Source organism: Neophocaena asiaeorientalis, unplaced genomic scaffold (genome assembly GCF_003031525.2).
Source record: "Neophocaena asiaeorientalis asiaeorientalis breed wild unplaced genomic scaffold, Neophocaena_asiaeorientalis_V1.1 scaffold134, whole genome shotgun sequence".
NCBI classification, from domain to species: domain Eukaryota; kingdom Metazoa; phylum Chordata; class Mammalia; order Artiodactyla; family Phocoenidae; genus Neophocaena; species Neophocaena asiaeorientalis.
In genome coordinates this window covers 25,654,079-25,666,217 of record NW_020185339.1, presented here as the reverse complement: position 1 = coordinate 25,666,217, position 12,139 = coordinate 25,654,079, and the positions used below count along the sequence as shown (strand labels likewise).

Below are 12,139 nucleotides of genomic sequence, written 5' to 3'. Positions count from 1 at the left end.
TGATAGACCTAAATATAAAACCCAAAACTATAAAACTTCTATAAGAAAATATAAGTGAAAGTCTTCATAATTTTGGGTTAAGCAGAGATTTCTTAGCTAGGACACACAAAACACAAACCATAAAAACAAATTGATAAATCTGGACTTCATCAAAATTGAAAACTTGTCTTCAAAAGATCCTGTTTAAAAAATGAAAAAAACAGCCATGGCCTGGGAGAAAATGTATGAAAAACACATACCTGATAAAGGACTGGTATCCAGATTACAAAAAGAACTCTCACAACTCAGAAGAAAACAACCAACCTAATTTTTAAAATGGGCAAAAGGTTTGAACAGGCATTTCACCAAATAAATATATAAAAAGATGCTGAACGGGCTTCCCTGGTGGTGCAGTGGTTGAGGGTCCGCCTGCCGGTGCAGGGGACGCGGGTTTGTGTCCCGGTCCGGGAAGATCCCACATGGCGCGGAGCGGCTGGGCCCATGAGCCATGGCCGCTGAGCCTGCGCGTCCGGAGCCTGTGCTCCGCAACGGGAGAGGCCACAGCAGTGAGAGGCCTGCGTACCGCAAAAAAAAAAAAAAAAAAGATGCTAAACATCATTAGACCTTATGGAAATGCAAATTAAACCACAGTGCCATATCACCACATACCCACTAGAATGGCTAAAATTAAAAACATAGATAATACAAAGTGTTGGGGAGGATGAGGACACCTGGAACTCTCATACACTGCTGACAGCAGTGTAAATAATATACCCCCTTTGGAAAACAATTTAGCAGTTTCTTATAAAGTTACACATACACTTACCACATAACCCAGAAATCCCACTCCTGGGTATTTACCCAAGAGAAATAAAAACATATGCCCACACAAAGACTTCTACATGAATGCTTGTGGCAGCTTTATTGTAATAGCTCAAAACTGGAAATTACCTAAATGTCTATCAACTGGTGAATAGACATATAAATTACAGTATACATCTACATAATGAAATACTACTCAGCAGTAAAAAGGAATAATACATGCAACAAGATGGATGAATCTCAAAAGCATTATGTGAAGTGAAAGCAGACAGACACAAAACCTTACATATTGCATGATACCATTTAGTGGCATTCTGGAAAAGACAAAACTACAGGGACAAGAATCAAATCAGTGGTTGCTAGGGGCCGTGGTGATGGTGGAGGAGGGGACTGACTACAAAGGGGCAAAAGAAGACTTGTTTGGGATCATAGAAATGTGCTATATCTCAATTGCAATGATTATATTACTATATACATTGTCAAAATTCAACATATTGTACATTTAAAAATGGTGAACTTTATGTGAATTATTCCTCAATAAGCCTGAATTAAAAAATCACCACTGGTAACAAGTGTGGTTTTAAAATGTGTCCACGAATTCTACACTTGATCTTAGCCTAAAGGATGAGAAGTGATTATCTGCAAATCCTTTGACACTCCTCACTTCAAAAGGTGAAGCCTAATTCCACTCCCCTTTAGTGGAGGCTGGACTGACTTAGTGACACACAGAGTATGGCAGAAGTGATGGTGTGTAACTTCTGAGAATAGGCCATAAAAGGCATTGCAGCTTTCTCCTTGTTCTCTCTCGGATCACTCACTTTGGGGGAAGTCAGGTACCACATTGTAAGGACCTTCACTAGCCTTATGGAAAGGCCCACTTGATAAGACCTCTTGCCAACAACCGTTTGGGTGAGACATCTTGGAATTGAATCCCCTGAGCCCCAATCCGTGTGTCAACAGGGGCTGCAGCCCCAGCCAATATCTTGTCTGCAACCACATGAGAAATCCTGAGCCAAAACCAACTAGGTAAGCCAGTCCTGAATTCCTGACTCACAGAAACTGTCAGATAATAAATATTTGTTGTTTTAAGCCAGTAAGTCTGGGGTAATTTGTTATACAATTATAGATAGCTAACATATTATAATAGAGATGAGAGGAGTAATCTGAGGTGAAGTTGGAGAGGTAGGTAGAGACCAGATCTTGTAAAGACCTAACAGGCATTGTGAGGACTTCAGATTTGATTTGGTAAGCCATTAGTGGTTTCATTCAGAAGAAAAACAAGCACAGTTTCATTTTCAGTAATCATTTCACTATGGAGTGGTCAAGAATGGATGCAGGGAGACCAGTTAGGAGGCCATTTTGGCAGTACAGGTAAGAGATGATGGTGGCTGAGACTAGGGTGGTGACACTGGAGATGGACGTATAAAGTGAAGGAAGTAGAGGAAACAAGGATGAGCCTACAGTTTTTTTGTTTGAATAGTTGAAATGAGGGTAACTGTAAAAGGGACATATTGGGAGGGGTGATGGATGAAATCAAGGCTTGAAGGAGTGTATAAGCATAATGTGTTTGAGAAACTGCAAATAGGTCAGCATGGTTGGAGTTTATGGTGATTAGATAGGAAGAGAGAGCGGTGAGAAAGTAGGCTAAAAAGACAGGCATGAAAGAAAGACCCTGTTTATCACCATAAAATGTCTGACTTTATCCAGTTAGTCTGGGAGCCACTAAAAGATTTTTTAAGTAAGAGAATGATTGATCAAATTCACATTTTAGAAAGATAACCAGCAGCAGCAATACAGACTTTGGATTGAAGATGAGAGATACTGGAAACCAGAAGACATTTTGAGTAACTTTCTGATTTTTAGGAGGCAGCATAGTACAGTAGAAAGAACATACAGGCCTTTGGAGTCAGATGGACCCGAGTTCAAATTGGCATAGCAAGTTACCATCTATTATGGGTTGTGCTGTGTCCCCCTCCAACTTCAGATGTTGAAGTCCTAACCCCCCAGTACCTCAGAGGTGACCTTATTTGGAAATATTGCAGATATAATTAGTTAAGATGTAATTAGTTAAGATAAGGTCATACTGGAGTATGGTAGGTTAATCCAATATGCCTGGTATCCTTATAAAAAGGGGAAAGTTGGTCATAGACATGCACACAGGGACAATGCCATCTGAATATGAAGGCACAGATCTACAAGTCAAGGAATGCCAAAAATTACCAGCAAGCCACTAGAAGCTAGGGGAAAGGCATGGAACAGATTCTGCCTCATAGCCCTCAGAAGGAACAAACTCTGCTGACACCTTGATCTTGGACTTTTAGCCTTCAGAACTGTGAGATAATAAATTCCTGTTAAGCCACTCAATTGGTGGTACTTTGTTATGGCAGCCCTAGTAAAGGAATACACAATCTGTGCGACTTGGACAAATTGCTTTATCTTGCTAATCCCTAGTATCCTAATCTGTAAAATGGGGATAATTGTGTCTACCTAATAAGGTGGTCACGAGGATGAAATGAAATGGCATTTGCAAAACACCTGGCACTGCATAAATATTATTTTACATTTGTGAGACACTAATGCTACAAGGAAAATGGGACATTTTTGAACATTTTTGGAAAGACTGACTACAACTTTAAGGGTCATGTGCAATACAACTTAAAGGAACAGGATGGACAAAATGATCCTGGAACCCTTATTTCCTGTTGGATTCCTTAGAGAGGAGCCCTGGGATTGTCTTGCATTCTGTGAAAATGCAGCTTCTTTTGGGATAGAACACTAGTACAAGAACCAAAAGCACTCTCCAAGGCAGGAAGGTTGAGGCTAACGAACATCCTGTGGTGTGGTAAAGTTGGGAAGGGAAGGAGGTGAACAAAGCTAGAGAAGAATGGGCCAGATGCCTTAGGCCTCCAGGTTTCCCAGCACACTTCCTTAGGTAAAAGATTTAGGCTGGGGGTTGTCCTCTCCTCAGCTCCATGTGGGAAACCCAACAGAGGCCTCTCACCGGTCTCTGGAACGCCTAGTCTTTTCAAGCAGGGAGTCCATTGCCAAAGCAAACAATCCCAGCTCTACGATTGTGCTCTGGCTGGGGTAGGGGAGAACAAAGCTCCCTTTCTTTGCTTCCCCAACTCTATGGCTCCAGCCAAAGGCACTGTTTACACAATCTTCCCTGGTGAAGAATTTGTTCCTTCTCTCTCTAGGTTACAGCTGGAAAAGATTGACTCCCTCCTTGCCTGTTCCTTTTTCCCAGACCCCTGGACAAGAAAAGTGTCCAATACCTGAAGCCTCCCACCCTCAGAAAAGATGTCAGCACACTTAGGAGTAACTCCAGGCCCTTTTGTGATGTGACAGAGACCCTCAGTTTTAGTAGCAGAAAGCCTGTCAGGCTGGGAAAGGGAGGCTGGCTGGAGCTATCAGGAGCCTCGCTTGTCTCCATTCCAACTCTGTTTATTCCTCCCTCTCTCACTCCCCAGGGATTCCAAGGCTTTCCCAGGTCCATATCTAGGAGTGAATCAAATAATCAAAATCCAGGGCAGATTTGGGTTTCTTCTTTAAAAGGATGAAAACAATGTTTTCTAGTGGGAAATGTTTTCTGTAGTCTTTAGTTCACTAACTCCAGCAGCACATATGTTTCCCTCCAGCCCCAAAAACAAAAGCAAGAAGGAGAAAAGGAAGCCCCAGAGTGGTGGAGTCTAATTTTAGCACTGGCAGAGAGTCCCAGTGTTAAGTTACTCCTGGTAAATTGTAACTAAGAAACAGAAGAGATAGAGACAATTTACAAGGTCTAGGCCCCCAGCAAGAAGTTTTAAAATCGACTTTCATTTATTTCTATGACATCTCCAGGAGGCACATCTCAAGGAAATGTGCCTCCCATTTCACACAAGGGAAGGAAACTGAAGCACAAGAATTTACCAAGAGTGACTTGAACCCAGGATTCTGGCACTTTCAATTTGGTCAACTCTATAAGCCAAGTTGCTTTCTGAAAATTTTATGGGTCTTTGCACTGTACAAATTTTCCCTGAGCTAAATCCCCACTGGCTATCCTCCTGCTGTTAAGGGAGTTATGGGCTAGGTGTTTATTACCCTTTGCAGCTACGTTTTGGAAACTTAAAGTCCTTGCTCCAGCTGTTGGGAGATGTGGATGGAAAGGCCTTAGGGGTACAAAGGGGATGCAAGTCTGTTAGGCTCAGGTATCACCCCTACACCTACACAAACACCATCAACCCCCCCACCTCACCCCGCCACCAACCACCCTCCCCAGTAAGACCTGCAGAGTTGGTTTCTGAAAAAGCAGCTCCACAGTTCCTGGAAGGCTCTAATCCACAATAGTTAAAAATATCCATCTTGGGGCCAGAGCTGAGCCAACTAAGCTGACCCTACCCAGAAACCCAGGAAATTACCCAGCAGTGGGTAAAATGAATACAAGGGTAGGCAAATGCTACCTATCCGCAATATAACAACAGGGATGATAATTGTAAGAAAAACAGATCCATCTCCTTCACTGAGAGATCTAAAAAACTGTCCAGATTTGTCTTTCCCTCTCCTTCAATGATATCCTGGCCCCCACACCTCGTGGTGTGGCATAATGCAAGGAGCTCTGGTCACGGGTTTCTATTCTGTTCTATCTAGAACTAAGTCATGATTCTTGAACAGGAGTCTTAGTTTTCTCATTTGTTAAAATGAGAAAAAAATATCTACTCCACACAAATGAAATAGCTATAGTAAAAATAGCTATAGGCATACAGTTTTTGTTTAAAGGCCTTTCCTGGACTTCCCTGGCGGTCCAGTGGTTAAGACTCCCCGCTTCCACCGCAGGGGGCACGGGTTCAATCCCTGGCCGGGGAACTAAGATCCTGCGTGCCACAAAGACTTGCCAGAAAATTAAATAAATAAATAAAATAAAGGTCTTTCCTTATTTAGCCTTCCTGAGCTAGGTTAGAGTCAACACAGTTAGGAGGCAGAGCGTCAGATAAGTCAACTTTAGAGTTTCCTTTCAGTGCAAGATTCAGATGAAACTTCACTCCTTTTGCAGACTGGAAGATTGCACCTGTGTTAGCTTTCTATTGCTACATAACAAACTACACAAACTTAGTGGTTTAAAACAAATTCCATTTATTATCTTACTGTTCTGTAGATCATAAAATCCACGCAGGCTTGATTCCATTTTCTGTTTAGGGTCTCCCAAATCCAAAGTCAAGGAAGGTGTTGACTGGTCTGGGCTCTTATCTAGAGGTTCTAAGGAAGAACCCACTTCCAAGCTTATTCAGGCTGTTGGCAGAATTCAGTTCCTTCCAGTTGTTGGACTGAGGTCGCATTTCCTTGCTGGCTGTTGGTTAGGGGGTCAATTTCAGCTCTTAGAGGCCACTTTCCAATCATTGCATACGGTCCCCTCCAACTTCAAAGCCAGTAATAGTGCAACGAATCTTTTCTTCAAATGTCTCTGATTTTTCCTTCTGCCACCAGTCTGAGAAAGCTCTTTGCTTTTAAGGGCCCATGTGATTAGATCAGGCCCATGCAGGTAATCTCCCTATCGTAGTCAACTGTGCCATATATAACATAACCACAGGTGCAATAGCTCATCAAATTCACAGGTTAGGGATTAGAGCATAACATTTTTAGGGGATCATTTAAGAAATTCTGCCTGCCACAGCACTTATTCAAAAGATGAAAGGAAATGATCTCTTTTGGGGTAGGGTGGGGAGCAAAGAAGGAAGTGGGAATAGACTATCACTAACTAACCGTTTATACCAATAAGAGAAGCCAAGCGTTTGAGATGAGAGAGTCCTGCCCCATCCCCGGTATTCTATCCATTATATCTTCTGCCACATTTTGATTGGCTACTTTGGTCACAATGTCCTAACACAGTGCCTTGAGGTAAATGCTCAATCATAAAGACATGTTAAGGAATGCTTGGGGACTAAAAAAAAAAAATCTTCCCATGTTTTAGTTTTTTCTCATTAAACAGTGTGAACACAAAGCTGTCCAAAGCTGTCCGAGAGTGTGTCCTAAGAATACATGTTGGAAAATGCATATTTTCAGATATGGCTCAACCAAGTCAAAATTTCATTGCTCAAAACTTGTAGGACCAGGATAATATTCCCTGTACTCCTTTTCCATTTTCTATTTCAGAATTCAACATGAATATTCCTTCACCTGATTTCTCTTCAATGGAGGTAAGACACAGAGCAGCCTCAGGTTCCTGGGCACCAACTTGAGCTAAAGCACCAGGGCTGTTCCTGAGCAGCTTTTTCATCCTGATGACCTAAGAAGGCCTCAAACTAATAAATCCATCCTGAAAGGGAGGCTGGAACAGGGTTCCTCATTACTGCTGTTTAGCATGTAGATGATTTTCAAAGGACGTGATTTTCCTCTAATTAGGATGACTAATTGAAGAAACTGAGGAGAGGGAACCAACTATATGGGAAGAGAACCTAAAAAAGAGTGGATATATATACATTAGTATAACTGATTCACTTTGCTGTACGCCTGCGACTAACACAACAATGTAAAATCAACTAGACTCCAATAAAAATTAGGAAAAAAAAAAAAAAAAGAAGAGGGAACTCTCTGCCTTCAGCATCCCTGGGTCTTTTCCTCCAGATGCTTTACGGCCAGACTTGCCAACCATAAAAGAGGGAGAAACTGTGTATAAAATACCTGTAATAGGCTCTGAGCTTCATGGAGAATGGAAAGCAAATTATAATCAATATACATTGAACTTTCATGGCACCATCCTTTCCAAATACCCAAGGTACTGCATGCACATAATTCCTGGGATGAGTATCATCCCTATTTAATAGATGGGGAGAAACTGAGATCCTAGAGTTATTGGTTAGTGATCTGACCACCATCACAATGGCCAGGAATAGAAGAGAGATTAAACTAACATCTCCTAATTTCAAATCATGTGATCTTTTTGAAACTACAAGGACAAATAGAAAGCTTTCATTCCATGCTATCAAAATTGGAAAGACCTTCAGAAAATTTGCTCTTGGACCCTCTCTACTAAAACATAGCACTCCTCTACCCCAAGTTGCTGGCAACTTGAGTTGCCAATATCTCTTGGGACCTGAAACTAAGAGGATCCAGGTTGCCTTGACTCCTAAAGAAATTTGCCTCCAAGCTTCTTGCAGCACCATCTCATCATTCACCTCAGAGAGAACAAGAACACGTGGGAGACCAGGTGTGCTCTCTCCAAGCACCTGAGTTGTTAAGGAGTCAGCTAGATTCAATCCCAAAGAAAGGGCCAAGGAGAAAAAGAAAACACAGATGACTCTGAAATGACTTGATAAGGGGATTGGCAAGAGAGGCTCCTACCAGAGGTTCAAACTTAAATGAACAAAACAGAGGGCTATTTCTCATCCTCACATATGTAGGTATCTTCCACCTACTCGTGTCTGGAGGAGCTGTTCTTGTGAGGTCCACCTAGAGCCCCAAAGTCCAGCATATAGTTATTTGGGAATAGTATAGCAATCTAGAAGTAAACTGTGGATAAGACCCCATTCAACCCTTGATCACAACAGCAAAAGGGCAAGGGTGAATGACTTGGGGTGACCTGCTTCCTGAGCACCAGTTTACTCTGAGGTGCAGTCTCTGCCCTGGTCTTTAATTTTAGTCACTGACTGAACCAAAAGAAAATCTGTTGTGGTCATCTACATTATCATGAAAGGACTTTAATTTATACCCGACTTCAAGCATATGTAAGATAAGGCTTATTTAAAGTTTAGCCTTTAGAAAATAATAATCCTTTAGTTTATACTAACCCCACTGTACAAAGTCCCTCTTGAGGCATTTTTAAGGGAAAAGGCTTATCTTTGTTTATTCTCCTCTTTCTTGCTTGCTTGGGAAAACAATGGTCATCAGCAACACTGGAAGAGTCCCACAAGACCAACAGTGTGGTAGTCTTACACCCTGGGCTACGAGACATGACCTTTGCTCTAGCTCCAGCTCTGCTAGTAAACGTTCCCAGGAGAATCCTTCGATCTCTCAGTCTGTTCCCTTGTGAAGTGAGGTGGTTGGTTCAGATGATTAAAAATTTAACCAAGATACTGCTGTCATGCTACATACTTCTAGGGATACAAGATGAATATGACATAGTCCCTGCCTCAAGAAGCTAACATCTAACTTGGAAGATAAGGCACACATATGTGCACACATGTATATATAAACCCACAATTTATTGTACACAGTAAGCATTATAAAGGATGCAACATGCTCTACAGCCCTTTATATGGGTTAATGCTCACCTGACTGAAAGTGGATGGAAACCAGATGAAAGCTTCATGGAAGAAGAGGTAGCATTTAAGCTGTCTTTCAGGATAACAGGGAGTTTGAAAAAGAGGAAAGTGACCAAGGATTCAGGGAAAGAAAGCAGAGATGGACAAAGGGAAAGGCCTGTAGATATGTAAGGACAGTAAAGCAAGGAAAAGTATTTGGAAAATGACAAATAGTCCACTTTGGGTAGTGTTTGGGAATAATAAAAAACAAAGCTGAGAAAGTCAAGTCAGACTGTTTTCGAATTGGTAAATGGCAAAACCAGTCCTATGCTTAAGGATTAACCTGACAGTGGTTGGCAGAAGTAAATGCTAGAGGGTAGAGATGGGAGGCAGAAGACCAATTAAGAGGTTATTGCAATAGACCCGGTGGGTGGCAATGAGGACCTCAGCCAGGAAAGTGGCAGTGGAAACAGAGAGCCCATTAGTCAAAATTTTAAACCAGTACTATAAGTTGCTATTGACCCAGTTCTCCAAGGTAACATGCCATCCCAGGTGAAAACTATTAAAAAGGAGCACTAGTTTGAATAAAGCTTTCCCAACTTAAGAGAATGAAGAATAAGTGAGCCCAGACCCATGTTGAGCTTAGCGCCATCACTAACCTCCAGGCCTTATACTTTCACCAAGGCATTCAGCCAATTGTGGAAAAGAAATATACACAGGAGACTCAAGAAACATCTTTTTAATACAGTATCTATTTGTCTTCCTTCTGTCAAACCCTGAGCTGACCCCTTTCCCCAGGCTGCCTGGGGAGGTACAGGAAAAGGAACATACAGGGCAGACAAGACACGGGAGAAAGAACTATGGGAGGTGGAAACGGCTCCTTCACATGGCGAAGAGGATGAGAAAGGCCACCATCAGGCAAAAGAGTCCCATGGCTTCCGAGAGGGCAAAGCCCAGAATGGCGTAGGAGAATAGCTGTTGCTTCAGAGAAGGGTTCCTGGGAGAAGGGGAGGAGAAAAGACTGAATCTCTAGTCCGCACAAAGAAAAGGACAATCATTAAAGGTGGACTCAGGGAGAATCCATCTCAAGCTATCATCTCACTTAATGAGATGACATCATGCCCCAATTCTTGCTCTGATACACCAAGGGCTCTATCATCTCACTTAATGAGATGACATCATGCCCCAATTCTTGCTCTGATATACCAAGGGCTCTACAGATGAATAAAGGGAGTGGACAATCCGAAATTCTGTAACACAGCCCAGCTACAAACACTACTGCCTCTACTGGATCACCCACATCTTCCTCATAACTTAAGACTCCTGGGTCTGGACACAACTATCCAGGGCTCAACCAGAATGGAAGAGGTATCTGGAGTGGCAGGGCCTATCAGACCAGTGTCTCCAAACTGTAAGCAGCAGAACCCCAAAATACAAAATGCATAAATCTAAAGTATAATTGTAAAAAAAGTGGGGGATTTGAAAGTCTTGTTTGATTGGTTTCCCCTTCATTCTCTAAGACAGTCTCTGGGGTATAGCCTCAGAACCCTAGGGCTTTATGTAAAACAATTAGAAAAACACTGTTCTTGTGGACAATGGAGCCAGAGGGACAAATAACTTCTCTCATTTCAAAATAGTCAAAAGATTTTGGGATACAAATGGTCTGTGAGGTTTAGATGATATGATTAAAAAATGGCATAAAGGATTCCCAACTTTGGAAGTCAGTATATAATTTCTATTTCCCTTACTCTGTCACCTCTGGAAGCCTTGATGGATAAGCTAAAGCAACGCCAGCTTTTAACAGAATTGTGGACACAGAAGTTTCTTATTTCATACAAATCCTTAAGAATAACCTTATTTCCCCAAGAACATTAAAAGAACTTGCAGGTCTCTAGAGGATTAATTTAGTTCTAACAGTGAATTGCCCAGAGTTGGTGGGGACCAAATAGTCCCAAGTGTCAGGGAGCCATGGGGCTGGATGCAGAGGCAGTTTTCCCAGGAGTGATGGGGGAATTCCCAGGGATGGGGACAAATGGCAGTGAAGCCACTATGCTGACTGAAGCTCTAGACTGGAGGGAGGGTGCGGGAACGGGATGGGGACGATACTTTTTCTGTAAAGGGCCAGACAGCAAATATTTTAGGCTTTGTGGGTCACATATGGTCTCTGTTACCTTTTTATTTTCATGACCCTTTAAAAATGTAAAACCCTTCTTAGCTCAGCTATACAAAACCAGGCTGTGGCCCAGATATGGACATCCTGCCTTAGTTTGCTGACTCCTACTCTAAACCAAAGCTGTCCAATAGAACTTTCCAAAATGGCAGCCACTAGTCACGTGTGGCCACTGAGTTACATTAAAAGTTACAAAATTTAAGTCTGTGTACTTTCAGTTAATTAAAATTTACATTCAAACAGCAATAGGTGGCTAGTGGCTACCGTATAAGACAGTGCAGCTCTAAAACCCCGTCGCTGCCCAGACCTTTGGAAACATATCAGAGAGCAAATGGTGGGCCCATCTTACCTGGCATACCCAATGATGAGGCTCCCAAACACAGTCCCAATTCCAGCCCCAGAGCCAGCCACCCCTACTGTGGCAGCCCCAGCTCCAATGAACTTGGCGGCTGTGTCAATGTCCCTTGAAATGGCACTGGTTTGGAAACTGCGGCTAGGAATAAGCGAGGTGGTCAAGGGACGTGGGGCTGCCAAGCTGCTGTGGCTCTGTGAAGAAGTAGGTAGAAAATTTTTAGGAAACCCTTTTTTCGCTTTGGAAACTTGTGTACCATTTAAGTCCTTTATGCTATCAAATCCCACTGCTTCTCCCCCATACAGAAAATCTTTTAACTCCCTGGAAAACTCCCTAAAATGCTGCCAAGCAGAACTTTTAAATACAAGAGGTGGATGTCAAATACCTTCAAGATTCAGGTATGATCTAGAAATGTAAGACTGAAGCCCTAGCCTGTTCTTGATGCCTTGAGAAGATCATCTTCCTGGGACTAAACACTCCCAACTCAAGTCAGTACAGTAAGTCAAGTAATGGCAGTTAGCAGCAGCAGCACACACGGACATGCGCTGCCAGTGGCAGAAGCTGGAACATTAGGGTACCATATATGGAGTCCTCAGCACCCCC

The 12,139-nt window shown here is 42.4% G+C and overlaps 1 protein-coding gene across 2 annotated transcripts in view; it reads right to left on the bottom strand.

The window, feature by feature from the left end:
• Positions 1–9,737: 9,737 nt before the first annotated feature.
• Positions 9,738–12,139, bottom strand: part of ATP5MC2 (ATP synthase membrane subunit c locus 2) — a 6,517-nt gene continuing 4,115 nt past the window's right edge. For both annotated transcript variants that reach the window (XM_024736967.1, XM_024736966.1), the window contains exons 4-5: positions 11,534–11,730; positions 9,738–10,011 (exon numbers count right to left, since the gene is read on the bottom strand). In XM_024736967.1, coding sequence (XP_024592735.1) covers positions 9,897–10,011; positions 11,534–11,730 — 312 coding nt within the window. In that variant the 3' untranslated portion in view covers positions 9,738–9,896. The remainder of the gene's footprint in view (positions 10,012–11,533; positions 11,731–12,139) is intronic.